The sequence below is a fragment of the Zasmidium cellare genome (assembly GCF_010093935.1).
Source record: "Zasmidium cellare ATCC 36951 unplaced genomic scaffold M409scaffold_4, whole genome shotgun sequence".
NCBI lineage: Eukaryota > Fungi > Ascomycota > Dothideomycetes > Mycosphaerellales > Mycosphaerellaceae > Zasmidium > Zasmidium cellare.
The window spans coordinates 729,512-756,491 of record NW_022986948.1 but is presented as its reverse complement, the minus strand read 5'-3'; the positions used below and the strand labels follow the sequence as shown (position 1 = coordinate 756,491).

At 54.5% G+C, this 26,980-nt stretch overlaps 10 protein-coding genes across 10 annotated transcripts; 7 read left to right on the top strand and 3 right to left on the bottom strand.

Moving 5' to 3' along the window:
• Positions 1 to 102: 102 nt before the first annotated feature.
• On the top strand, positions 103 to 1,386 carry M409DRAFT_18140 (uncharacterized protein; the record flags this gene model as incomplete). The annotated part of the gene is made up of 1 exon (XM_033804371.1): positions 103 to 1,386. The coding sequence occupies one exon, from the start codon at positions 103 to 105 to the stop codon at positions 1,384 to 1,386; it is 1,284 nt and encodes a 427-aa protein (XP_033672799.1).
• A 565-nt stretch (positions 1,387 to 1,951) lies between these two features.
• Positions 1,952 to 3,221, top strand: M409DRAFT_63449 (uncharacterized protein; the record flags this gene model as incomplete). The annotated part of the gene is made up of 3 exons (XM_033815606.1): positions 1,952 to 2,284; positions 2,356 to 2,608; positions 2,674 to 3,221. 3 exons carry the CDS (start codon positions 1,952 to 1,954, stop codon positions 3,219 to 3,221), a joined length of 1,134 nt encoding a protein of 377 aa, XP_033672798.1.
• A 2,026-nt stretch (positions 3,222 to 5,247) lies between these two features.
• M409DRAFT_50523 (uncharacterized protein) lies at positions 5,248 to 6,614 on the top strand (the record flags this gene model as incomplete). Its single annotated transcript, XM_033811559.1, has 2 exons — positions 5,248 to 5,553; positions 5,586 to 6,614. 2 exons carry the CDS (start codon positions 5,248 to 5,250, stop codon positions 6,612 to 6,614), a joined length of 1,335 nt encoding a protein of 444 aa, XP_033672797.1.
• A 3,061-nt stretch (positions 6,615 to 9,675) lies between these two features.
• On the top strand, positions 9,676 to 11,121 carry M409DRAFT_63448 (uncharacterized protein; the record flags this gene model as incomplete). Its single annotated transcript, XM_033815605.1, has 7 exons — positions 9,676 to 9,714; positions 9,776 to 9,871; positions 10,078 to 10,109; positions 10,162 to 10,199; positions 10,251 to 10,308; positions 10,359 to 10,419; positions 10,471 to 11,121. The coding sequence occupies 7 exons, from the start codon at positions 9,676 to 9,678 to the stop codon at positions 11,119 to 11,121; spliced, it is 975 nt and encodes a 324-aa protein (XP_033672796.1).
• A 171-nt stretch (positions 11,122 to 11,292) lies between these two features.
• On the bottom strand, positions 11,293 to 13,164 carry M409DRAFT_63447 (uncharacterized protein; the record flags this gene model as incomplete). The annotated part of the gene is made up of 1 exon (XM_033815604.1): positions 11,293 to 13,164. One exon carries the CDS (start codon positions 13,162 to 13,164, stop codon positions 11,293 to 11,295), a length of 1,872 nt encoding a protein of 623 aa, XP_033672795.1.
• Positions 13,165 to 13,645: 481 nt separating this feature from the next.
• M409DRAFT_63446 (uncharacterized protein) lies at positions 13,646 to 15,114 on the top strand (the record flags this gene model as incomplete). The annotated part of the gene is made up of 5 exons (XM_033815603.1): positions 13,646 to 13,893; positions 13,944 to 14,278; positions 14,345 to 14,646; positions 14,702 to 14,867; positions 14,927 to 15,114. The coding sequence occupies 5 exons, from the start codon at positions 13,646 to 13,648 to the stop codon at positions 15,112 to 15,114; spliced, it is 1,239 nt and encodes a 412-aa protein (XP_033672794.1).
• A 1,030-nt stretch (positions 15,115 to 16,144) lies between these two features.
• Positions 16,145 to 17,889, top strand: M409DRAFT_63445 (uncharacterized protein; the record flags this gene model as incomplete). Its single annotated transcript, XM_033815602.1, has 2 exons — positions 16,145 to 16,164; positions 16,203 to 17,889. The coding sequence occupies 2 exons, from the start codon at positions 16,145 to 16,147 to the stop codon at positions 17,887 to 17,889; spliced, it is 1,707 nt and encodes a 568-aa protein (XP_033672793.1).
• A 731-nt stretch (positions 17,890 to 18,620) lies between these two features.
• M409DRAFT_35725 (uncharacterized protein) lies at positions 18,621 to 19,865 on the bottom strand (the record flags this gene model as incomplete). The annotated part of the gene is made up of 1 exon (XM_033810433.1): positions 18,621 to 19,865. The coding sequence occupies one exon, from the start codon at positions 19,863 to 19,865 to the stop codon at positions 18,621 to 18,623; it is 1,245 nt and encodes a 414-aa protein (XP_033672792.1).
• Positions 19,866 to 21,671: 1,806 nt separating this feature from the next.
• M409DRAFT_18132 (uncharacterized protein) lies at positions 21,672 to 23,454 on the bottom strand (the record flags this gene model as incomplete). Its single annotated transcript, XM_033804370.1, has 3 exons — positions 21,672 to 21,877; positions 21,959 to 22,162; positions 22,224 to 23,454. 3 exons carry the CDS (start codon positions 23,452 to 23,454, stop codon positions 21,672 to 21,674), a joined length of 1,641 nt encoding a protein of 546 aa, XP_033672791.1.
• A 1,236-nt stretch (positions 23,455 to 24,690) lies between these two features.
• On the top strand, positions 24,691 to 26,823 carry M409DRAFT_18131 (uncharacterized protein; the record flags this gene model as incomplete). The annotated part of the gene is made up of 4 exons (XM_033804369.1): positions 24,691 to 25,196; positions 25,409 to 25,756; positions 25,806 to 26,059; positions 26,111 to 26,823. 4 exons carry the CDS (start codon positions 24,691 to 24,693, stop codon positions 26,821 to 26,823), a joined length of 1,821 nt encoding a protein of 606 aa, XP_033672790.1.
• Positions 26,824 to 26,980: the final 157 nt, after the last annotated feature.

Sequence of the window (26,980 nt, the reverse complement as noted above, 5' to 3'; positions counted from 1 at the left end):
TACTGCATGTCTCTGCAAACTTTGTAGAGTCTGTCGCCTGTTAAATTCGCACCTCTCTCGCTTGCCAAGTCCAATCATCCAAACACCAGCTATACCGCAGCCATGGCCAACATCAACATTCGCCGGGATGTCGCTGACCCCTTCTACCGCTACAAGATGGAGCGTCTCCAGTCCAAGGTCGAGGGCAAGGGAAACGGCATCAAGACTGTCATCGTCAACTTGAGCAATGTCGCCCACCAGCTCGCCCGTCCTCCAAACTATGTCATCAAGTTCTTCGGATTCGAGCTCGGCGCTCAGACCAATATGGACCCCAAGGACGACCGTTGGATCATCAACGGCGCTCATGAAGCCAGCAAGCTTCAGGACTACCTTGACGGTTTCATCAACAAGTTCGTCTTGTGCAAGGACTGCAAGAACCCCGAGACCGTGGTCAACGTCAAAGACCAGGAGATCCTCCTCGACTGCAAGGCATGCGGCAAGATCACCAAGGCTGATACCCGCCACAAGCTGGGCTCCTTCATCTTGAAGAGTCAGCCGAAGAAGGGCAAGAAGGACAAGTCTACCAAGAAGGCTGACCGCAAGGCACGCAAGGAAGCGGAGAGGAACGGCACTGCCGGTGACGATGAGGCTAATGGCAACGGTCACAGCCCAGGCGACAGTGGCTCAGACCAGGCCGAGGATGGTGATGGTGACGGCGCGCTCGATGCCGGTAGTGACGACGAGCTCACCCGTAAGATCAACGCCGAGGCCAAGGAACTCAACGCCCCAGAGCAAGAGAAGGAGGTTGAGTGGTCTGTCGACATGTCCGAGGAGGCCATCAAGGCTCGCGCCAAGGCCCTCCCAGAGGACCTCAAGCAGAGCTTGGTCATCGAGAACGGCGATGACGAGGATGGCGAAGGCAATGTCTACGACGAGCTCGGCAAGTGGATCGAGCAGTCCGCCAAGGACGAAGGCGATGTCACCAAGGTCAAAGATGTCGACATCTACCTCAAGGCCAAGGAACTCGGTATCGAGAGCAAGCACAAGACTCCTGCCGTCCTCGCTCAGTGCATTTTCGACGACCAGATCGTCAAAGAGATTACCCCTCGCGCTGCCATGCTCAAGAAGATCATCACTTCGGAGCGCCACGAGAAGGCTTTCCTTGGTGGTATCGAGCGCTTCGTAGGCATCGACAAGCCCAACCTCATCCCACTTGTGTCTGGCATCTTGATGAAGATCTACGAGGCCGACATTGTCTCTGAGGAGACACTGAAGTCGTGGGGTAGCAAGGCTAGCAAGAAATACGTCGACCTGCCGACTTCTCGCAAGGTTCGCAAGAGCGCCGAGAAGTTCATCGAATGGCTCAACACCGCCGACAGCGAGGAGGATTCTGACGAGGACGAGTAGGCTATGGCACCTACGTCGACAAGTCTTGCCACAACCTAGCTGGCTGCCTCAACCTGCGAGAGACTACATCAGATTGTGATTCTTGTTACTGCTTGTTCTGTGGGTCTGCTTTCACATAAAAGTGTTTCAAAAGGCGTATTCAGTTCTACTCCACTTAATACAATGCCCCTATGCTGCTCTAGCTGATGCCCCCATCTTTCTATTATGTCTGCCGCATGTCCATACCGATGCTCCTAACCCTCATGGCCTCAGATTCGTCTTCCTGCGGGGTAAGGTGATGGACGAATGGATGACAACGCCGTCGTATCCGCCTTTCATCCTTCCCTGGCTCTCGTCTCTTACCTTTGTTGCTTGCGGTCAGTTTCACGAAACACTGACTTTCACGACCGACTTCCTCGGGTACTCGGCCCCAAATCAAGTACGTACATCCGATCGACCTCACTTGACTTCATCAAGCTACTCCTCAATATACCTCAACTCTACCTTGACAAAGCCCTCTCTCTTATCACAACCCAAGAATCTACCCAAAGACCTATTCTTCCATCCAGTCTCTTTTTTCCTGACCATGGGCTCCATCACCCCAACAACAACATCATCATCCGAAGAAGACCTCACCTTCCCCAACCTCCCACCTTTTCCCACGGACGTCCCCACCGTCCCCCTCCTACGCATCTCTCTCAAGAACCTCCTGGCCGGTGACCCTGCAGAAGAAGAGAAACTCTGGCGGGCGTGCTGCGATCTGGGATTCTTCTACTTCGATCTCCGCGGGGGCAAAGGTGGCGATGAGGATGATGAGAGCGTCGATGGGGATGCATTGCTAAGCGTGGCGGATCGGATGTTTGGGCTTGGGGAGGAGGTTTTTGCGTTGGATGGGGAGGTCAAGGAGGGGTTTAGTATGGTGAGTGACTCTTTTCCCGCTTCCTTGAATTGTTGAGGGGTGGGTAGGCTGATGTATGATGCTCGATGTAGATGGGTCAAAACTCGTACTTCGGGTATAAAGGCTACGGGGCCTTCGTGGATCGCGGAGGAAACAAAGATCGGAATGAGTTTTGGAATATCAGTAAGGATGATATTTTGGGGATTCGCAAGGAGCCGCTGCCGAATCCGGAGGTTTTGATGAGAGGGGAGAGTAGGGGGTTGGTGAAGAGGTATATGCTGGGGAGTCATGCGCTCGTGAGCTTGATTTTGGGGGTGTTGAATCGGAGGTTGGGATTACCTGAAGGTATGTTCTCGCTTTTTCCCTTTTATCGAACTTTCAGTCAAGACTAATGTACTTGATGCTCCTAGGGACCCTCCCCTCCCTTCACGACCTCCACACCATCTCCGGCGACCAAGTCCGCTGGGTACGCTCCCCGCCCCAACCGCCCTCAGACCGCCGCAGCGCCCTTGGGGAACACACCGACTACGGCAGCGTCACAATACTTTTCAACCGCCTCGGCGGCCTGCAGGTGCTGCCCCCTTCCGATCCACCAACCTGGGCCTACGTGAAACCCCTCCGCGGCCACTGCATCGTCAACCTCGGCGACGCCATGGTCAAGTTCACCGCGGGCGTTTTGAGGAGTAATATCCATCGTGTAGCCAATCCGCCCGGCGCACAGGCCGGGGAGACGAGGTTGAGTTTGGTGTATTTCAATCGGCCTGGGGATGAGGTGATTTTGAAGGTGCTAGAGGGGAGTGAGGTGATTGAGGAGAGGAGGAGGGAGAGCGGGATTGATGGGGAGGAAGGGGAGGGGGTTACGGCGAAGGCGTGGATTTTGAACCGGGCGTTTGGACGCGCGAAGGGGACGGAAGGGGATCGATTGGAGAAGAGGGATAGTGGTGTTGCGGCATCGTAGCGGGTGGGTTTTGTAAATGGAACTTTTGAAAAGGTTGTGACGGAAACTTCCTTAACATGCCTCGAGATCTGGAAACCACGGTGCAGGTTTTCTAGGCGTTCACTGCCTTCGAATGAGAGAGATGATGGCCCGTAGCATAGGTTCCGCTCCCTCGTTCAACTCTCGCAGGGCAACTGTAGACACCGCTGCGGCTCCTAGATTCCCTGTCAGCTTCCTCTCCACAACCACTGGTGATCCTGTAACTCACGCATCGCGCAACAGTACCACCAGGGCAGAGGTATCTCTCTCCGCAAGCGCGCCAAAGAATCGACTACCTCCCTCGTTAGCCCAGTGACGGCCACCAAGTCCCCTCCCTACAAGGCCACCTACACCACCAGGACACGTCGCTTTCCCCCGACATCCTGCTTGAGCCTACCAACGAACGCATCTGTCAAGTTTCCGTACACGCATCAAAGCAATCGATACCTCTCTCTCGAAAACCTCACCCGCTCCCATCTGCTGCGCGGAAACCCCGAGAATCGAGCCGAGCAGCGTGAACGCCGCGATGGAGAAGAACTTCATGATGGAGGTCGTGAGGCCAGATGGAGAAGGGAAACAAGAGACTCTGGCTGGGCAGCCTTATATAGCCTTTCAGGGCATTACTCCTAGACGGCAGCCGTGTGTTCGCCGGCACTTTCGGCGCGCTCTGGTGTAGTGGAATACCAAGAGGGCTATGTACTGATCAGACAAGTCATTTATGTTGAACCCCTTGTTAATAAGCCATACCTAGGCCCAAGGACAACGCCCCAAGAATCCGGCCTGAGACCCCGAGGACCGAGCGGAGTGGTAGCGCAAAGACAGCGATTGTGGAGGTAGGGGGTTACTCATAGTAGAATTTCCAGTACAGGCTTGTTACCTTGAGGGAATGCAAGTGCCCCTGTAAAAGGGCTGGGAGGCAATAGTGTCTGTTCGTTCGGATTAAAGCGAGTGGCAGTGCTTGCATGTGGCAGAGCGGGCGGCTCGAGAGACAGCCTGGCTTCGAGCACCTACCATTGGCACCTGCTATAGCCTCTCTGGACCATTCAATCTCATGATCGTGTGGGAGACTTCGTCGGGGTTCGATTATCCTCCGACGCTTTACTGCGTCAAAGGGATGGCCATGTTCACTTCTCTTGTCGAGGTCGCTCGACACCTGGATCACAACGCCGCAGACTCGCTCGTTGTCTAAGACTATGCGTTCCCCAGTGGCTGAGCTGCATAGTGGTCGATCGGGCACAACATACGTGTTTCAAGTGTCTTGAGATGCGTGTGTCTAGAATAGCTTCTCGGAGGCGATACATATGTGTTGACTGCTGATCATAATACGACTCTCAAAGAGTTCATTAGTCACCTTCATCATATTTTCAAGTCCTTCAATCAGCACATTGTTGTCTTGACAACATGCCTCGATCAAATCATCAGCCCCCTACCCAATGTGATCGCTTGGAGAAGAGGTATTGTGGTCGTATGGGATCGAGAGGCTCTCATGCCAGCGAAGGGGAAATGACAGCCAGTCGACGTTTTGATCCCAAAAGAAAGCGATGTTTGACACTTACTCTCTTCATTCAGCAACGAGCATATGCTGGCAAAAAGGCTCCGGAGTGGCGTGATCAGCCTCATGTCTCAGGGGTTCTCCGTGGCTCAGGAACGCACTTCTCTCTGCCTGTAATCAGCAGCGTGGCTGTCCAACGCTACGCTTGCGTCTTTTTCTGGCGTCGTGATTGTAGTTGAAGGTTTGAGACACTGGTGTCTACTCGCTTAGGACGAAGCGAGTGCTCGTGCGCAGCGTCGATGCATGTATGCGGCACAGCGGGCGGCTCGAGAGACGGCCTGGCTTCTCTCGCACATACCATTGGCAACTCCTCGACGATTCGACTTCGTGGGTATTCTGCAAGATGTGGTGACGAGAGATGATGTCTCAAGATGTCGTCTTCGATGTCTCTTCCTTCGGGCCTCGAGCATCTTGCTCTGAACCGCAGTGGCGTAGACTCGCCCATTGTCTGAGACTATGCACCTCCTCGTGGCTGAGCTGCACTGCAGCCGGCCAGGCGCAGCATGCGTGTTTCGAGTACCTTGCAGCATCGATGTCTCCCTGACGAGGATGTCTTATATCTTCTCTCCGTTGCACAGAGCGAACCTGACCAGCTTGTCCACACTTTCATCTCTAGCAAATCAACCATACTCCCAAATTGTCAGGGAAAGATGCCGCGACCTCACCAACAATCCACCAACCATTCCGGCCCAGCATGGGACCCATTCAAATTACTCGACCTGGAGATGGTTGCAAACCAAGACAAGAGCTTCAACTGCGTCGGTACGAACACCAAAGGCTATCGCTGCGGACAGCCAATCTCCAAGGCAGATAGACAAGCGGCTACGATCATTCTGGAACGTCTACCGAGTCGCTCCCAGGATCCCAAGACTCTGCGTCAAGATCTCAAAGTACTCGCGAATCTCCTCTTGTGCAATGGCTATCATCGAGAGAAGCTTCGACCTGCAGGTAGACCTTGTAGGCCTCAGATGCGAGAAACCGTTGCAAACTGGGAGTTGATCATTCGGGAAGAGAACTTGAGAGCGAGTGCCAGAGCTTTCCATGGGCGGTCGTCGAACGCAAGACCGAAGGAGGAGAAGAGACCCGGTTCTGAGGAACGCAAGTTCAAGCGAGAGGACGAAGAGCAGAATCAGAGCTTCACCGAGCCAGAAGACGCCAGCGAAACCGACTACGAAGACGATGACTATCCCGACTTCAGCAGCGGTGCCAGAAGGAACTTTTCTGAGCACGAGGACTTCCTCAGGCGTGAGAAGGAGCGCTGCGAAGAAGCCCGCCGTCAGTCGCAGCGTGAACGTGCCGAGCAAAAGGAGTCCAAGGCACGAGCCGAGCGAGAGCGGGCCAAACGAGAGCAGGAGGAAGAGGCCAAACACCGGCAGCGGGCGGAGACTCCTCCCCAGTCTCAACCCAGACGAACAAGCACCGAAGACTGGGATAGTTCTTGGGCCACCTATCGCAAACGTTGGAACGCCACTGAGATCCTTGCGCGAGACGCAAACGCCACCCTCGCAGATCTCGAGAAAGTCTTCCCCTGGCCATTGAGGAACATCCAGCAGCTCGGTCTCTGCAAATGCAAGCTTGATGCCTTGTTCGAGAAGGAGGTCGAGGCGTTCTTTCGCCACATTGTCCCGCAGCAGCAGACGGCTGGCGTAGCTGTGGATGATAAGAAGGTGATTCTGAAGGCTCTGAGAAAAGAGGCAGTGAATTGGCATCCAGATAAGGTGCTCGTGCGGTTTCCTGTGGGTGCTGTTCCGAAGGCTTTGTGGGAGTTGGCGACGAAGGTTACGCAGGTGTTGACGAAGTTGATGGTGTTGTTTCGGGGTTGAGTAATGTTTTACAAAGGTTGTGGTTCTCGGCGCCTGTTGGACGGATCCAGGGGGTCTTGCTTTGTGGTTGTGTTAGAGTTTGATATCCCCTTCGCGATGTATTCCTTGCATTTCTATCCAGTTACAGGGAGGCGGCCTGCTTCATAGCTCTCATGATATCTTTGGCACATTACTCATGGATATAATAAGCCTCTCGCCTTTTCGAATGGACTCATATTCCAGTGGTCTTCGCAGCCAAAATATCGCGATTCGTTCAAGAAGAGGTACACTCGGCCAGCTATGAGGGACCTGTGAGAACTGTTCCGTCTCATCACGAAGATAAGTTGTGTCCCTGGTAGGTGCCACATAGTATCGTTCTCCTCTAGGCGACAAGCAGCAAGGCCATCGAATACACTGCTCTTGATGTGGAAGCAGGTCATGTAAAGTTGATAGACTCGTTCGTCTGGGTGGTTGGCTTCTTATACAAGACCGTTTCCAACGCAAGTGCGAAGGTAGGCGTTGGATCTACTGCGACGACCTATCCAGCCGAGTGTTGGGCTTGGGACATAGGTCGAAATCGAGCGTGGCGGAACTGACATCGGATGTCGAAGACCTTTTTAGCCGACTTTCGGACTTGGGCAATGGGGACTGCGAGTAGGTATAGTGGCAGCGGCTACCAAAGCGGTGCTGGCGAGAAAGCAGGACCAGGAGGGGGTTTGGGGTTCGATAGCAGACGAAGTCGTGGTCGGAACGCTTGTCTGAGCTGCAGATATCAGAGCCTGGCGACAAGTATTGCTTGAGCAGACCTGGCACGCAAGAGATCAGTGCGAGTGGCCGTGCGTCCTTTCGGGGCACGGATATGTGAATTGGGCAAAGTCGGCTGGTAATGGTCACCTGAGGCTTCGTAAGCTTATATCATTGAAGCGCGGATGGGCGAAGCTTGATTTGAAGCACTCCATGACACCTATTCCGAAATGATAGCGCGGAATTTGCCATTCAAGAGAGTTCAAATATTTCCTTGTGCCTGTTCCCTTTTCTCTTGCAAGAGCCTCGAGACAAGTCCAACAACTTCAACCACATTCGCAGCCATACACCATACCCACTGAACATGGCCGCCTTTGAGTCGACTGTCTGGAATCTTCGCCGAATCCTAGGAATCGGGAGAAATCACCCAGATTGGGTCCCTTGCGTCGCTTCGGGAACACTAGAGGCTCGCTGCAACAATTGGATCTTGCGCCAGGATGCCGAAGAAGGAATGCGACTGCTAGGGCAGCTGCCGGAGCATCTGGACAGACTTGCTCTGAAGCCTCGTCTTGAGGAGGTGGCGGCCAAGCTTCTCTGCAGGAGTCAGCACCAGATCCAATGTCACCGAACAGCTGAGATGTGGCTTGACCAAATTGCAGATTGGAAAGAGGACAAACAAAAGCAGGTCGAAGTCAACGACGAGCAGGCAGCAACTTCACCTCCGGCTTCTCGTATGTCGAACATGGTCTCAGCATCAACTCCTGCGACTCCTCAAAGGGCTACAGCATCCCTGAGAAGTGCGAGAAGACGCACAGCAGCGATTACGATAGATTCTTTTGGAACGCGGCAAGCTTCTCCACGGCGACTTGGAAGATCTCGACCGTCGGTTCTCGCCAGCACTGCATCAGATGCTCCCAATCTCTCTGTGGAAAGGTCTACACTTTCCTCGACCGTTACTGATACTCGCCCGGTGATGCCTCTACATGAGGCCGCACTGGATGGAGATTTCAGCCCACCAAGAAGCCTTCGCATGCCTGATCACCCACGAATCAGCCATCGCCGCGTTAGAGATGATCGTGTGACCCCAACTGCGATGCCTCATAAATCCGACGCAGGACACCGTTCGCCACCACCGCTCATACATCCGGGGTCTGAAGCTCAACGGAATCCAGGTGACTCCTCGTTCTGGACGTCTGTCCAATCAAGCATGACCAATCAAGACACGGAATATCCCGCGAACATGCTCGACGCTTATCCGGTGCGCGAAAATATTGGGATTGAAGCACCAGACCCGTATCATTTCTCATCGTATCGGGAACGGCATCCACATGCCGATTTGATTGTTGGGTGGAGGGCCATGCTAAGGATGAGAGCTGCGGAGCAGATGCAGCCACGACCAGATTCGGCATCGCGAGCAGCCCCTTCCAACGCCGACAGAGTTCGAGACAGAATATTTCTGGTTGCGTCCATGCGTAGAATACGGGAAGATCATCCGGATTTGTGGCAATCCGTGGCACCAGACGATCATCAAGCGAGCTCCGTCAACGACATAGAGATCGCATGGCCTCGGACGCTGAGCTCCCGACGCGAGGCTGACATCTCACACAATCGACTGTTAGTCAGATCAGAAGGAAATCGAGCTGAGCACTACAGAGTACAGCTCGAGGATGGAAATTGTTCAATCTGCTGGGAAGCCTTCAATGATCCGTGCGTGACGCCATGTGGACATGTCTTCTGTCGTGGGTGTGTCGGGGGCTGGATCAACTGGAAGTTGACCTGCCCAACTTGTCGTCGGAGTACATTCTCCAGCGAGCTTCTCAGGGTAAATTCTTGACCGAGGAGTTCGCTCATTTAGCTGGAAAGCCGCAGAGTTGGAACAGTGGCGTTTCTGGATGGCCTCATGATTGGCATAGGCGAGATCGATGACAGTCCAGTATGGCTTAGTCCGGGTGGCGACGCGGGATGGGAGCAGACGCTCGGGGTGAAACCTGGAATTCGTGGAAAAGCATTTGTTGTTTGAATCGAACAGTGGCACTGGCCTGTCTTAATGTGCTAGCCGTGGTCTTGATGCTGAAAGAATCGGTTTGGAACCTATTCTAGAGCCTCGATGTTTCAGTAATTCAGCCTAGATCACGTCTGGAGAGGTAAAAGAGAATTGTAAGTAGTGGTAATCACAAATCTCGTGCTGGAGATTGAGGTGAAGTCGATTAGACTTTCGGGACTCGGGCCGAACGGCGAGCGACAAAGCAGGTGGATCGCAAACGTGCTGCCAACTTGGACCTCGACCTCGACCTCTTCTGAAGTCGACAACTGCAGACGCAGACCATCGTGACTGATCATGGACCGCTCCCTTGACGAGATCATCGACGCCCGCCCTGTTCGAGGAGTAAGAATTATCTGCGACTGGCACTGGAGGACAAGACTGACGACAGACACAGCGCGGCGGTGGTGGCAGACGAGGTCGCGGCGACAGACGACCAGCTCCAGCGAGAGCACCCCGTCGGGAGGAATACCCCAGAGACGGCGTTCGAAAGGTCGGCACATTCATTGAGCACTGAGAGAGCTGTGCTAACATCTTGAACAGGTGCCTCTTCCTCCCTGTTCCTGAATGATGCCGTGATCCCATTCGATCCTGTCGACGGAAACCTGTTCCTCCTACGAACTCGGCGACCAATCAATGGCGATCGGCGGTGCGACACTGAGACCGGAATGAGCTGACCAGCGCGTGACTGCCGTACAGTATCGACGCGACGAGCCCGCAAACATCGACTCGTAGGACAACCACGGCAGCAAAGAGTTGGGGATGGGCGCTGACAGGATGTAGCGACTGGGTGCACGACCGATTCGAAGACGACCACTATGGTGAGAAAATACCATACTAGACGGACTTCGGCATTCTCTAATGCGAGATAGATCGCATGAACAGACGACCACCCATTGATGACGACCGCGCACCACGAGGTGGCCAACAGTAAGCACAGCACCTGTCGCGAATGAAACTCGAAAGCTCACTACGACAAGGAACGGCGCCCGACTCAAGGTCGACAACATCCACTATGAGTTGACCGAGGACGACTTACGTGTAAGTGAGCCAACATGGGATCCCTGAACACCGCGCTCACGCAAACCCCAGGAACTCTTTGAACGAATTGGCCCCGTCGCATCTGTTCGCCTGCTATACGACCGCGCGGACCGGTCCCAGGGAACCGCATTCGTCATCTACGAGGACTACGCCGATGCCCGTCAAGCAATCCGCCAATTCGATGGATGCAACGCCAACGAGCAGCCAATTCGCATCACCATGATGCCCAGCGGACCAGCTCCTTCAGCACCAAAGGTGTCACTGTTTGACCGGATCGAGAAGCCACCACGTAGCTTGTTCGAGCGGATTGAGGCTAGCAGAGACGACGGTGGCCCGCGTAGGGGTGGAAGGAGAGCAAGAAGCGACAGCCCACGCGGCGGTGGCACTTTGGCGCCACCAGATGTCGACCGCTATGTGCCTGGCCGCGCTTCTCGCTCGCCGATTAGACGTCGTGGCACACCGCGCGAGGGTGGACGTCGCCCTGGCCAGAGGAGAGAGGAGGGTGGTGGTGGAAGAGGAGGCCGTCGTCCCCGTACAGATGACGAGGGTCGACCGCTTGTCGGAGGACGACCCAGGAAGACAGCCGAGGAGCTCGATGCTGAGATGGCAGACTACTTTGGAGGCAAGGGTGAAGCAGCGGCTGGTAATGGCGCTGCTGCAAACGAGACGAATGGCGGTGGTGACATTGACATGGATATCTGAAGGAGGCATGATTGATATCCTGCTGAGAGCCTTCTCCACCTCCAAGATATGTACAAGAATGGTGGCTCATAGGTTTCCAGAACGCCTCGCTATGCAAAATCAAAATGAGGGAGGCCCAAGCCAATTCGTATGCAAAACGCTCGCGCAAAATGCAATCCTTCATTCAAGCCTTCACCGCAACTCTAATCCCTCCAACTGGCTCACCAAAGCCGACTCATCCCCCTCAGCATGCCCAATGACATCCTGCGCATCCAACCACCCCTCACACAATGCCAGCAAGACCAAATCCCCCGCCGACCAAATCTCATTCGTACAAATAGCCCCGGGATCCAACAACTCCTGCACCTTCAAAAGCACATGCTCCAGATCATTCGCCCTCTTCCAAGCCCTCCACTCCACCTTCCTCGTCTTCTTACTCGGCGCCTTCATCGCCGAAGGCCACTCGAGCTGTTCCAGCAGTTTGTACAGCACGAGGTGCAGCCAGACGAGGTTCGTTTGCGGGTGGTACTGTTCCCATGTTCGGCCTGTGGCGGCGAGGTCTTTGGGGCTGTAGTGGTGGATCTCGGCGAAGGCGTTGTCGCCGTAGAGCACGCCGCGCATGTAGCGGTAGATGTCGTATTGGTATTCGTCGGTGCTGTCGCCTTCGAAGAGGGCGGGGTCGGTGGAGAGGTCTGTGTAGGCGATTGATGGGTTGGAGGGGGAGGTCATGAGGCAGCGGGAGATTGTGTAGTCGATTATGGTCGTTTCTTGGGCGCTGAAGCCGAGTTTGCGGGCGGGGTCGAGGGGGTCTTTAGTGGTGGTGGTGGGTGGAGAGGAGCGCACGCAGATGTTTCCGAGATGCAGGTCGCGGTGCTCGAATTCGGCGCCTTCCTCGCCCTTGGCGAGCGAGAGGACGACTTGCCAGAAGATGTCCCAGACTGTCCAGATGGATGTGCATTCGCCGCTTTCGACCATGAGTTCGAGATCGTTGCCTGCGTCTTGCATTTCGATGACGGCCCAGAGTTGGTCTTCTGAGTAGCTGGCTTTCTTGCTTGGGTCGGGGAAGTGGCTGAGGTCCTTCTTTTTGGTCTTCTGCTCTGCGTTCCAGGCTTTGAATGCTGTGGAGAAGGCTTCTGGCGGTCGGCCTTGCAATACTCTCATATCTCTGAAGTTTGTGAAGCCTGGGATGGCGCTCATGCGTTGTAACAGCTTGACTTCGTTCGCTACGTCTTCGGGCTTGCTCATCATCTCCTGTTTTGTGAGAGCGGCTTTGCGTTTCCGCTTGTCTGTTGGTAAAGTACTTGATGGCGCTCGAAGCGGGATGATTTTGAACACAGACTCATCTGACCGACATATGTCTGGAATTGCCTCTAGTAGGGATAGTCGGTAGACTTCTCCAAAGGAAGCTTCTGCAATTTTGTTGATCGAGAAGTGCGAGGAGAGTTGCGTTGACCAGCTCTCGAAGCATCCGATGGGATGTATTGTGAGGTCCAAAAGCGGTGAACAGTGTTGATCGAACGAATTCGCTGACTTTTGCTGTGTCTGCTCGTCCTGTGCTTGTTTTTCCTTTTCTGCAACATGCTCCCTTGCTGGAGGATTGCGCTGCCCGCATTGCTGAGTGCCCCTATCGTCTACTAATCTCTCTTTGACAGCCTTCTTCGGCGACCTGGAATCACAGACTTTCACTTCAGTATGCTGGAGTGCTTGTTTCCGACGCGGACTTCTTCGTGGTGTGAAGGTCTCATTTTCTTCGTCGCTATCCAAGACGACTCTGTTATTTCGCTTCGCTCGTGGTATTCGCTTCGGCGTCGCATCTGCTTCTGCATATCTCAAGACCTCCAGCGGTAACACGACTTCATTGTTTTGGCGCTCCCCTAACGCTGGTCTTTCACTCTTCTTCTCCCTCTTCCTCGCTTCGTTGGCTCGGACGGGGACGTCTATTTGTTTGACCGTGGTCGTCTTCGTGGTGGGTTTCTCGCAGGGCTGATCAGGACTCGAAATGTTCGCGCCGTTAAGGTCGTATATTGCTCGTGAGCGCTTTCCGTACACCTTCTGACGAGGCATCTTGGAAATGCTCGTGCGCACAAATATTGCATTGAAGTGAAGTTCTCTGGTGAAATCATTGTTTACATGGGAGGGTCTCCACAGCAACCGACCGTATCGATTAGAGGACGACGAGCTTTCAAACTTCGGGATCGCCCGAGACTGCATGCTTCGGTTTCTTCTACAAAATCATTATTGCTTCAACGACCGATGCCTCATCATCACCGCCACTCACCCGCTCGAGCATCTGTCACGCTTGACCCGTACTCCCACGCTCTCGTGTAGCTTCCAAGGTACTTGTCGCACTCGTGCAAGGCCTTACCGTATCTGAACCAGTAACAATCGAAGGAGGGAGATGCCTACACGAGCTCAGCGATCGGCTACATCACGAAGAAAGCGTAGACTATAAAAGACGAGTTTAGCAGTACAGCCAATTCTTGAGGCCAACCAAGTCTTCTGCCATTCTCCTTGCCCCGAAATCTACAAGCACCAGCACGATGCCATGATTTCCTCATCAATCATGCGATCTTTGACTTTGATCGGCAGAAAGTGGAAGCCTCTAATATTCCCGCAAAAACCTTTCGCCCAGATTGCTTCCTCAGAAAGAATCGAGGAAGAGACCTTTCGAGACTACGTAGCCTCACGCTACTATCCGACCCATATTGGCGAGGTCTTGCGAGACCGCTATCAAGTAGTCGGGAAATTGGGTTACGGTGCATCGTCGACGGTATGGCTCGCGCGAGATCTGAGGTAGAGCTGTCCACAGACGAATGCGACGCCTCCAACTGACACCTGTGCAGCGGCAAGCGACACGTCGTACTGAAGCTATTCATCACGTCTTCTTCTCTCGGTAAACACTTAGACGATGAAATCAACATCTACAGACGCCTCAAGAAACAAACCCAAGTTCACCCTGGCCGCGACGCTGTACGGCAGCTATTGGACACGTTCGATATTGAAGGGCCAGATGGCCAACACCGCTGTCTCGTACACCCGCCTCTGTGGGAGAGTGCACTGTCTTTTCTGCACCGCAACCCGATCGGTAGACTTCCCGTGCCAGTGTTAGCATTCACGCTGCGACGACTCTTTCAAGCACTAGACTTTCTGCACAGCGAATGTCGTGTCATACACACAGGTAAACAATAATTAACCATATCTCTGATGCTCGAGAGTTGCGTTAATCGAGCGTTTCCATGACCAGATATCAAAGCCGACAACATCATGTTTGGCATCCAAGATTACGATGTCTTTCGAAAGTACGAACAACTCGAGCTCCAGGAGCCCAGCCCGAGAAAGGTCTTGGACGACCGGACGAGTTATACCTCCCGGGACCTGAGCCCGCCGAAGCAATGGGGAGCGCCTGTCCTTTGCGACTTTGGCTCTGCGGCCTTGGGAGACGCCGAGCATACGGAAGATATACAGCCAGATATATACCGTGCGCCCGAGGTCATACTAGGAATTCCCTGGTCATATGAGGTTGACATCTGGAATACTGGCTGCATGGCGAGTGCAATTTCCTCAACTTCGTTGGGACTCTGCTAACGCATATTGTGTGCAGGTCTGGGATCTCTTCGAGGGTGGACATCTCTTTACCGGCCACGATCCAGAAGTCCATCGCTACAGAAGTCGGTCGCACCTAGCAGAGATGATTGCGCTGCTGGGATCGCCACCGCTGGAGCTACTCGCGCAAGGCGCTGTGAGTGACCATTTCTTCGCGAAGGACGGTGAGAGGACCAATTGGAAGACTTCGTTTGAGCAGCACACTGACACATACGCCCTGCAGGAACACTTCACGCGGATATTCCACGGCCAGATGCGGTCTCTCTGGAGCACAGAGAGGACTCACTGATTGGCTCGGAGGATCGACAGCTTTTCCTACGCTTCATGAGCAAAATGCTACAGTGGGAGCCATCGAAACGTCACTCGGCCAAAGCGCTAGCGGAAGATGAGTGGATTCGAAAAAACACGTAAAATCATCGTGGATAGCCACTCCGCACTTTATCGCTGCTAGGTCGGACAAAGTGGCCGATAGTGCGTCAACCTGACACTTAGGACACCTCGAAGTTATGCAGCAGCTTGGACGGTTGTCACCACAAAGCAAGGCTTTGTCGAGTCAACTATGCAACGAGAGTCTGTTTTCGAAGCAGAGTCGGCACTGCGACGAGGCAGAGCCGTTGTTGAGAAGTATTTTGGCAACTAGGGTTCAAATCAGCGAGCCCACCAGTATACGAAGACCAATAGATGATACGCACCGTCAGTGTGGTGACTCGAAGACCTGCATGATGGTGAGATGAATGGCATTGGTCACGGTGGGGTTGCATGCATCAAAGATGTCGATAGCATATGTTCGACAATATCTCTGCAACTACTACGAGGTCTTTCAAACGCAAATGTTGTTCTTAGAGTTCACCAGACAAGTGGCCGAAGTACAATTGGACTCAGCTAGGTTAAGCCCATAACCTCCCTCTCCAATCGCATCTGCTATCCAAGTTGCGCCTCTTTTGCATTAGTGAGACAGGGGAAGAAGTACAATGTTTACGGGGTGGCATCTCTACAGCAACCTTATCGATTGGCCTTTAGACTTCGCGCTTGCCCCGAGACGAGCCTTTCAGTTCCAATCACACCTCCAGACTTCGGACATCTTGAAGAGATTCAAAACACTTCGCTGTGTCCTGAACGCGCTTCCGGATCACTCAAAATTCTGTCCAATACAAGAATGATGTGTAGCGAGGTGCTCTGGAGGGAGCGCCCAGCTCGATCGCTGTCTCGTTTCGAGTAGATCATTTCTGTGGAGCATCGCTGAACCTCGTTCGTCTCACGACTCTTCTCATCACTTCATCTCTTTCACATCTCCAACAATGACCTCCATTGGCTAGTGTATCGTTGGGAGCCTACACACAAAGACTCTCCTCGTCGCTGGACCTAATCTCGTACGATTCCAGCGAGTCACAAGACGATATGCCTCCCAGAAACGCCCAGCGGCAGAGGCAGAACCCACAAGATGCTTCTACCGCTCCAGAAGTACCGAACACCAAGAAACTTTTCCAAGGGTTGGGAAGATCCTTCGTTCTCCTGGATCTGGCCGCAGCAGCGTCTCCCATCTGGCGACTGAGTCTGACTCCCGCATTCGGCGCCATTCCAACAACAAGCAACTCCCACGACAATTTCATGATCGCGCTCACTTTTGCTATGGGAATCTTCCTATCAAAAGGGAACGAAATGTTTTCAGATCTCATAAGCTTGCTTCCATTAGCAGTAGCCTGGATGCCGGCGATCCAGTCGAAGCTCTTACCTTGGACTGCTGCTACGTGGGGACCAGAAACAGGGCCCAGGACGAGCAGCTTGTTCACTGTCCATATGATCGTGGCATTTACAGCGATTGCGATACCTGATGCGCTGGCCTGGGGAGGTCTCAAGCCCTACATGGAGAAATGGGCGCTGCCGAAAATGTTCCTCCTCGCGGTGTTGACGTTCATGTATTTGTCGGTGGAAGGCTTGGTGTCCAATGGATGCACGACGTTGCTTACAACTTTTGACTTCCTGACGCCAGTGCATCTATGGTTTCTACTGGCATTCGTGTACTGCATAGCATTTCCATCGCGGCTTGTGCTGCTTGCTATCCCAGCGGTACTCCACGCACAGTTCTCGAACCCACACTTCAGTCACGCCGCGGTGGACGCCTCCCTTCGGCCCCACAACTGGACTTTGCTGGAGAGACAGTGGTCCACCACGGGATATATCTCCGTCCTCGACAGCTTCGACATGCAGTACCGGGTCATGCGTTGCGACCACTCGCTCCTCGGCGGCGAATGGCTCCTGACCGAAGACCGCAAACAGAGAGAAGGCTGGCAAGTCCGCGAACCGATCTACGCCGTCTTCCAAATGCTCGAAGCAGTCCGCTTGATTGAACTCGAGCCGGTGATACCAGACTCCGAAGCGCAGGCGCTCGTCATAGGTCTTGGTATAGGAACCGCACCAAAAGCCCTCGTAGCACACGGCATCCAAACCACCGTTGTGGAGCTAGATCCCGTCGTACACGACTTTGCCACGAAATACTTCGACCTACCTGCGAACCACACGGCCGTGATACAAGACGCCGTCTCTTGGGTCCAGGACGAAGTCACAGCGAACGATAGCATGAAGAAGTACGACTACATCATCCACGACGTTTTCACTGGTGGTACAGAGCCTCTCGCCCTCTTCAACGCTCACTTCCTGTCCAACCTCCACGCCCTCCTCACCCCCAACGGCGTCATCGCAATCAACTACGCCGGCGACCTCTCCCTCCCCCTCACCAACACCATCCTCAACACCATCTCGCACGTTTTCGCCTCCCAATGCAAACTATACCGCGACTCACCCCGCGAGAAAGACGCCCTCCCCAACGAAGTCGACCAGGACTCCGACTTCCTCAACCTCGTCATCTTCTGCCGCAACGCCCCCGGCCCCATCACGTTCCGCAACCCGCGCCGCGCAGACTACCTAGGCAGCAAAAGCCGGCAGTACTACATGCTGCCCAAACCCGAGCACGAAATCCCGTTTCCGTCGCAGCAGCAGCAGCAGCAAACGGGTGCTCGCAGCAGTGACGCGTCGTACAGCGCACCGCAGCAGCAGCAGGAGGGACAGCCGCGGATCCTGGCGCTTGGCGACGAGGGCAGGTTTGCTAAGGAGCAGGGCAGGAGTGCGGTGAGGCACTGGCGGATTATGCGTAAGGTGGTGCCGGATGGGGTTTGGGATAATTGGTGATGAAAGATGGGGGAGTGTGAGAGGGAGAGAGAATTGTGTTGCCTACAGCGACTCGAGGCGGATATGTGAGGGTTGCAGGGGTGGCGGATTTTGACGGTCGAGCTGGCTGCCGGCATATGGATGGATACATGTGTGCGCAGGGGCGGCGGGACTGCGAGGAGTGTATCACAGCAGCGTCACTGTACGTCCCAAAGTCGAGAAGGATCTCTCTTCCGAAATGGATATCAGCGGGTGAGTGATGTTGAATGTCCGCGCAACACCACATCTCACCGTCGCCGATACATACGTGTACGTACCCCTCGACCGACGAACGGACACTTCGCGACTCGGAGAATCAGTCAACTCACGGAGACTTGGCGAACGAAGAGTCTTTTTTCTCACCGATCGATCCTGTACAGTTGCACGTACAGTACGTAGATGATGAAACATGAGGATGAAGATGTTGCAGAATGATCCACAAAGATTTTCATTGATCTTCTCTGCTTTCCAAGAAAGATATGCGTTTCGCTAATGGAAAAATTGGGTAGACAGCAACAGCTGCTCACGTCTTCACGTCTGTCTGTTGTATGTCCGTTGGATTATGTACAACACAAACAAAAATCGTGCATGCGTGCCTTTTCTATCCGTCATGAGGATTCGAGGGACCAAGGAGATCGTCCAAGTGTCAAGGGATCGACCGTATGAAGAGGTTGTTGGAGGTTTCAAGGAGATGTAGTAGTCGTGTAGGGCTGCTATGACTTGCCCTTCAAGTGTGACTTCTGCTTCGGCGGGACGTGGTTATGCAACGCCTTCTTCTGTCGTTTCTTGATGTCGTCGCTGTATCCTTCCTGCTGGCAGCACGCGTACTCGATGACCGTCTTGCAGTCGAGCACGTCGTGGATCGTCCACCGGTTGTTGGGATCCGGGTGCAGCATGCCGAACACCATCCGCTTGGTTCCGACGTCGTCGAGCATCATGAATTGCTTCGTGTAGACGAATGCCGGCAACTCGCGGTTGTTCCGGATCTGGCCGTCGGGGTACTTGTCCAGCCATTGATCCCACGTGTCGCAGTAGATGTTGAAGTTCTTGCAATCCGGACTGGCGTGATCCCAGGGGTTGCCGCCGAAGCAAAGCGTCAGGTAGACGATTGCGCACGACCAGACGTCCACTGCACGTGGATCGTAGTCTCCTTTCCGTTGGTAAATTTCAGGCGCCATATAAGGTCTGCTGCCGACCCAGCCGGGCTCGCAAAGTCTGATGGGTTCTTCGGGGTCGATGATGCTCTGTCTTCTACAGTTGCGAAGTCCTGGATGTTGGCCGACGAAGACTTCTGCTGTGCCAAAGTCTGCAATCTTCAGACAACCATTCTTGTCCACCAGCAGATTCTCCGACTTCAAATCTCGATGCGCAATTCCTCGTTGATGCAAGTAGTCCACTCCTCTGACCAGCTGCTTGAACATGCAATTTCGATCTTCCCGTGAAAAGTAATTCCGGTTGATCAGGTCGTTCAAATCTCCCAATTCGCAGTACTCCATAACGTGATACCACTTCTCCCCTGAGTGGCACAAATGGTAGGTCTCCACGATGTTCGGATGTTGTAACGATTTGGAAATGGCGTATTCGGATTTGATTTTGCGTTCATAGTCACGCTGTTCTTCTTCCTCGGGGTCACGCGGTCGGAATTCTTTCACGGCGAAGACCTTGTCGTGCTTTTCACTGTTTCCAGCGGTTTTGCTCTTCATGAGCTTTACGATTGCTGCGCCGCCCTCGCCAATGTCTTTTTGAGTTTTGCGCGCAATCAGATTGAAATGCTCCTCCAACTTGCACTCATCCACCTGCAATTCGTCCGGAAGATGTACGGACAGTCGCCGCGCCTTGGATCCAGCACCTCTGTCTACACCTTCAAGATAATCGCCACCTTCGGCTGCTCGTGAATATATTGACGATCGCCGGCCATGTGTCGCTGCGGAGCTCGCCCGTCGCGGCCGTGATGCCATTTGAGAGGCGTCGCCGAAATTCTCGGCCCATCTGACGCCACCTTTGGAACCTGTCGAAGGGAGTCGAGCATCGGTTTCGGTGTCGAGTTGGTCCTGGTCCTGGTCCTGGTCGTGGGTTCCGTTTCCATTGACAGCGATTTGTGGGACGGGGTCATTACTATGCGATTTCAGGCCGTTGGTGAGCGCTGGTCGTGGCGGAGGTTTTCCATTTGCGGCCGGCTGAGCCCTGGGGTCTCGCGTGTGCTGCGGTTGTGGCGAAGTTTGGGAGGGATGCTGGGCGTTCAGCTGGTCCGTGGTGGGGATTTTGTTAACGCTGCTGTTGTTGCGCTTGTGGAAGTGCTTGAAGATGGACTTTTTCTCGCCATGTGCGGGCGAGTGCGATAAGAAAGAAGACAGCCGCTTGACGGGTTTGACGTCCTGGGCGCTTTCGATAGACATGGTGGTGGTCGGGGTGGTAGATGAAGAGCTCTGGTCTGACGTATCCGGTGTTGGCAGGTGGGTGCGATTGTTGGCGGGGCGCTGTTGCGGCTGCGGTTGCTGCTGCTGGTGCTGGTGCTTGCGGCGGCTGAGAGGCGACACGAGGGTTTTCTTCCAGCCCGGCGTGCGCACGCTGTCGCCGCCGTTGAGGGCGTGTATCAGATCCTTGTTGGTCGAGAGGTGGTCGCGGTCGGCGACATGGAGGTCCCGCAGCGAGCCAGCTGTGAATTGCAGGACTTCGCCGGCGCCACTTTCGTCAGGCCTCACCCACAGCTCGCACTGGAGGGTGCCTGTGTTGGACCACTGCCTGTAGCCGTACCTGGTCGCCATGATGGTCAGAGAGAGCGGTTGCTGGACGGCGGCCGTCATGGGACGTGGACTATGGGATCGGCGGATATGCTGCTGCTCACTCACCTGTGCCCGGGGGCGTGTGCGTTTTAAGTCGGGCCCTGTACGATGACCTATGGCGTCGCCCGGCCACTCTGCCAGCTCTCCGAAACTCACTCGAGGCCACAGCACATTGGGAGCAACAAGCCAAGGTGCAGGCCAAGTCCGCAGCCAAGTCGTGCGGTTGCCAAGTCGTCGCCGCCGAGCGCGCTGAGAGATTACCGTAATCGCGTCTAGAGGGGGGACAGCCGCGGGGAGAGGGCGCGGCGGATGGGAGAGTGTGGAACTGGACGCAGGGCGAGCAGAGGCGCTGCAGATGCGATGCTGGTGGATGCACAGGGAAAAAGACAACAATAATTGCGAAGAGGACGGAGATGCGACTGGAGGCGCCTTTTGCGATGACATGCCCACCACCCTTCGGCACTGCTTTCCGTGCCACAGCGGCCTCATAACGTCAACGTACTAGCCTGTCACTTCGGCTCGGCGTCTGAAGGCCTACCATCTCCCATTACTATTGCTTGAATTCCTAGTGGTCTGACATCTGCTATCTATTCTCACAGCTACACCATCTCCATCGATGCTTCCACCACTGCCAATGCTAAGCCCGCACGAGCACAGCACAGACACAGGCCCGCCATAATCTAAACCCACCCGAGTTATCACCTCGACCGTTACCCCAGCCCGCCTCTCACATTCGGCCGCTGAGTTTCGCGCTAAAGTTGGGATACAGCTTCTTGCGACATCGTAAGGAGCTTGGCCGTCTTGGACGTCCTCTCGGCGGTCCCAGAAAGTGCTACACAATGCAAAGGAGATCACCGGTGCGGGAAGTTTGGAGCGCATTCCACACTTTCCACTCTCCCAGGGATCTCTCGTCCAAAAGCAACCGCTGCTTGTGAGGAGTGAAAAAAGGACAACTCGACACGTAAGGGGCTCTTGTCCGATCTACTTTTGCTGCTGCTGCTGCTGCTGCTGCTGCTGCACCTCGCCCGTCAAGATGTCTTGACTGACGACAGCGTGCGCAACCCCGTCGTCCCCGTCCATCCACACGCCCCCCGACTCTGGTCCTTTGAATTGCTTATGTCCTGTCGTGATCCAGGTGATCAGGGCAATCAGCATGATGCCGCCGACCGCCGCCGAGGTGTAATTCACTGCAGCACGGGGATCGTTCAATTAGTTTCTCGCATGTCCGACTGCCAAGATCGGTCGGGGAACAGAGCAAGCAAACTTACTATTCTCGCTGTCGACCGGGCTGACGGTAGGGAAGTTAAAGGTTATCGTCGTGAAAAGCAAATATACCAAGCCAATGATGTTGAAGGGGATGCTGAACACGCCGAGAGAGTATAACCCGCCTTCGATTTTCTTCGCTTTCTGTCGAGTGCTGGGGATGGCCAGGCTGGCTAGTCGGGCCATGAGTGGCATTGCATACGAAACATCTGCAGGAGGTCATCAGTCAAGAAACCATCTTTGATTACTCGTCAGAAGCTTGACACATACAGAACCCTTCCGTGGCGATGGAAACTACCGTGTTGAAACCAGTCAGCGTGCCAAAATATATGCTGTTCAGAGCAATCTGGACCAGCACCGTCAGGCATAAAGCAAAAACTGGTATTTGCTTTCTTGGCTCAACTTTACTCCAGACGTCTGAGAACGGAAGACCGCGGTCTCGAGCAAAAGCATACACCGCGCGGCCTCCTTCGGCTGTCAGAGCGTTCGAGGCTCCAAAGCCTATAACGATCAGGAGAACCGTCAACACGCTGGCTCCCGCCCTGTTGGTGCTGTTGAAAAATATCTCCACGATAGGGACGCCAGTCGCACTCTCGGCAGTCGTCTCGACGTCACCGATGCAGAAGCAGGCGGCGAGAAGGAACGCAAAACCGGTAACCGCGCCGATGTAGACGGACAGGACGATGGCCCTCGGCGCCTGCTTTCTTGCATCGTGGATCTCTTCGGTCATATGCGCGGCTGCATCGTAGCAACACATGCCAAATGCCGACTCGATTAAACCAATTATTGCCGCATAGCCATTGCTGAAACCTGTAAGGTTGACTAAGTCCTTGAACACGAAGGACGGTGACTGCTTATGGTCGTTGACAGCCAAGATGGTAACCAGGATTGTTATGAACGAGACGACGTTCCAGATGAGCAGTCCTTTGGAAAGTCTCTCCAAAATCCACGGACCGAATACGTTAATGCAGAGACTGACTGCCCCAACTCCATACGCAACCAAGACCGTCTGCCAGCGTTGAATGGTATAGTCGGGACTGTTCAAGTTGGAGATACCCAGTATCCAATTGGCGGTAATGAAGTTGTTGGTCGCACCCATGGCCAGGATCCCGATGATCATGAACCACCCACAGATGTAGCTGAATCCTCTGGCAGTTTTCTTGGGAGCCAAGAGCGCAACCCACGAATACTGCCCCCCAGCAACCGGATATGCACTGCACATCTCAGCCATGCTGTAGGCCACCGTCAACGAGACTATGCAGACTCCCAGCCACGACCAGACCATTACTGGTGGACCGCCGGATTCTGCGCCGATGATGAGGACTCCGGATAAGGCTGACCAGCAGGTTACGATGGAGAAGGAGAACCCTATGATGCCGATCAGGGAGAAGGAGCGCTTAAGTTGCTGTTCGTAGCCGAGATTCTTGAGGGCAATTTCTTCGGCGGCATCTTGGTCGAAGACCTGGAGAGGTTGCTCGTATTCTGTCTCTTTCTCGTCCATTGCGGATGTATCAAGTACGGCAGATCCTGGTTGGATGGCTGGGTCGGTCAACGATCAACGGAGAAAGATGGTGTATCCAAATGAGCTTGAAGACTTCAAAGTTGAAATGTACAATGCAGTACTTGGATTGAGCCCTAATAAACAGACGCGTGGTATATCATCGCATGGCAAGAGTTGCGCTACGCAGCGAGGCTCCATGATTGACTACCTTCCGCCGATCGCAACGCGGCCCATCCTCAGAGATAGGCGTAGATACGTGCATATCATCAGTAAGCGACACAACTCAGAGATGGCATGCGGCAGTCTCGAGGTACTCGTAGGTGTATGTCAAGCAGATAAGGCCAGCGTCCTCGGCCAGTGGCAGGAATTTGGGATTTGCCGGTCGTCGATGCAGGGCACGCGCCAGGATGTGACCCTTCCCCTCCCACAGACACTTTCAGCCTGCGTCGACGGTGACGAGATCATCCCTCGAACCAGACTCAATCACCACGAAAAAGCAGATTCGACTGTCAGCGCACATCACCAAACCGACTCGCGCACAGCAGGACTGTGATGGCAGCGATGACTCTGCCTCTCAATCCTGGTCTTCTTCCTCTTTGCTTTGCACGTCGACTTTGCTGATTTATCCGCCTTCTCCCTGTCGCGAGCTGCAGTGGCCGCCGCCTACTGCCGAGCTCCCTACCAGCTGCTACCATTTCGATTTGCCAGGAACAACCAACTTACTCTTCCGTCATGAACACCATCTTCAGCAAAAAGCCGACGATACCATACAAGCAGCACGATTTTCGGGTTCGAACGCCTTCATCTTTCAACAAGATGGGTGCATATCATTTTCGCCTTCCACAGCAGAGAGCATGATTGACGTCGAGGCGGGAAGCCCGCACGCGCTAAGCTCGGACCCTCACAGACAGGCATTCCCTCATGCAAATCGCATACTCCTCCCACTCCGATCCCCATTCACGCACACCTCCACCACCTCGTCCTTGAGTTATGCTATTCCACTATCTCACTGCACCATACCACGAGAAGGATGCCGTGAGAATTTCTTTCTAACCCTCCAGAACACGCCTACAACCACACAGAGCTGCCCCCAGTTCGTGTGACCGACGCACTCGCCGCCCACCACGACAACGACTACCTTCACCAATCAAGCCGGCCTAGAGGGCATTTTGATTACAAACGCATCACAGCGCTCTCCGATCATACACAACTTCTGACATCGCTACAATTGCGACCATGCCGTCGCCAGTCCGCCGCTCCGCCCGCGGGCAGCCCGCGGTCGCCTCCAGCACCACCTCCTCTCTCTCATCGCGACAGGATCGCAGTACGCGCGCTAATAACAATCAGAAGGCCGGCACTCCTAGATCGCTGTCCAGCGAAGACGCCAGTGAGCCACCTGTCGCTCGTAGGAGCCAGCGGCAACCGGCTCACAAAGAGGAGAGCGTCACCAAAGAGATGGAAGTTACAGTTGACAACGACGAAGAGGCCATAGACGAGGAGGAGATTACACGCTGCATTTGCGGACAGCAGGAGTATCCTGGACCACCCCTTAGTGAGGCGTTCGCTGGCATCCCAGACGCGCAGTCTGAGGATGCTGGTGGACTGTTCATCCTATGCGATGGCTGTACTGTATGGCAGCACGGTGGTTGCGTTGGGATCGTGGAAGAGAGTCAGAGTCCGGACAAATACTTCTGCGAGGAATGCCGACCTAAACAGCACGCGGTGCACACGGACAGCAGAGGGTACGTAAGCACTTTCCTTACATGTGATGCTCGATGAGACTGCAGAAGTGATCGTGTCGATTGGTCAGAGAAGCTGCGATGCCTTGCGGCAAGCGTCGGTTATGGCAGGCTTCATCTGCTCTCACTCGAGCGTGCGCGCCGCATGTGAAAGCGACGCTTGAATCATTCTCGGCAGCCTCTCTACCATGACACCACGATATCTCTTCTTGCAGTCTATCAATCATGGCTCGCTACCACGACACCCCCACGAGACACGCAGCAGCTAAGGCAGAAGACAACAGGCAAAAGTATTCACTCTACCTCCCACTCCACCCGAAAGCGAACCGCAAAGGCTCGGTGAGCAAACATGACGACAAAGCGAAGAAGGACCGCGAGAGTGTCAATCGGGCGAGCGTTGACCCCTCGACCGGCAAGCGGCGGGGTACGATGCGAAGTAAAGAGCATGACGACGAAGAGGAGCAGCTACAGAGAGCCATTGAAGAGAGCCGGCGTGACGCTGAGCCTGTAGGCGGCACTGGTCGGCGTGGTGGGAAGCGTGGTCGTGATGACAGTAGCGAGGAGTGAGTGATGTGCTGTTGTCGAGAGGTTCCAAATCTGACCACGCTACAGCAGCAAGCAAACCACCAAGCGACAACGAAGACAATCCGAGTCAGCGCAGACACTCAATGCGACCGCCTCTATTGAAGACGAGTCCGACGACGGCAAGAATGGAGCTGTCAGCAAATACAAGAAAGCGAAAGCCGAGGCGGCGTTGACGGCACGTCAAGCTGAGCAAGAGAAGAAGGAAAAGGAACGAGAAGCGGCTCGTGCAGAGGCTGCAGGCCGTCGACAAGAGCGTGCTAGGAGCCGCCGTGGTGCTGAAGGTGGGTTGGTTGTGTCAAGATCTGAGGTGCGAGGACTGACAAATGCAGCAGAAGTCGACGTCAACGACGAGGACACCCCAAAACCGTCCAGCAACAAGACGTCACCTCCAGCACCTTCATCGCAACCGCCGACCCCACCACCCGCAGACAAAGCTCCGCCTAAACGAGGCCCGGGCAAGAAGCCGCCCAAGAAATTGGGCAATAACCAATACACGAAGCGAAACTTCGAGCAGGCAGCCTCTTCACCACATGGTAGGAAACGTCAACTACAGAGTCATGCCACAGCAAGCGGTGATGAAGGCTCAGAGGTCGCAGTGAATGCAGAGACGAACGGTAGTAACAAGGATACAGGAAAGACAAGTCCAGGAGCGCCAGAGAATGGGAACGGTGTGGGCAAGGGCAAATACGGCCGAGGCAAGAAAGCTTTCGCGAATGGCAACGGTACCAAGGGCGCAGAGGCCGGACAAGAGGTTGAGAAGACGTTTGTCAACATGCACGCCGCTCTCACGAACATCAGCAGCTATGTGACGAAGCAACAGGAGGAGCTGGTGATGTTGGGAGGATCGACAACAACAAGTCCGCTGAGCGGCGAGGATGGTACTCTGATGGTTGGAGCAGCGGTCCAAATATCGAGTGCTGCGTCGGAGAGTTCGGCTGGGGAGCGCAAGTTTGAAGAGTTGAGCTGTGCCGAGATGGCAGCGCAGATTCAGAAGAATATTGCCGAGTGGCAGCGAATGTGGGGACATCATGCAACGACGACATGAAGATGAAGCGTGCAGTTGAGTTGCATAGCGAAGGGGGTTTTGCTTGGTACGGCGTTTTGAGGACTATGAAAATGGGCTTCTGGGATGAGCTACATACGGAACGTCTCTCCACTGAGAGGGGAGCTCACATATGGGACGGCAAAGGACGGGGTTTGAG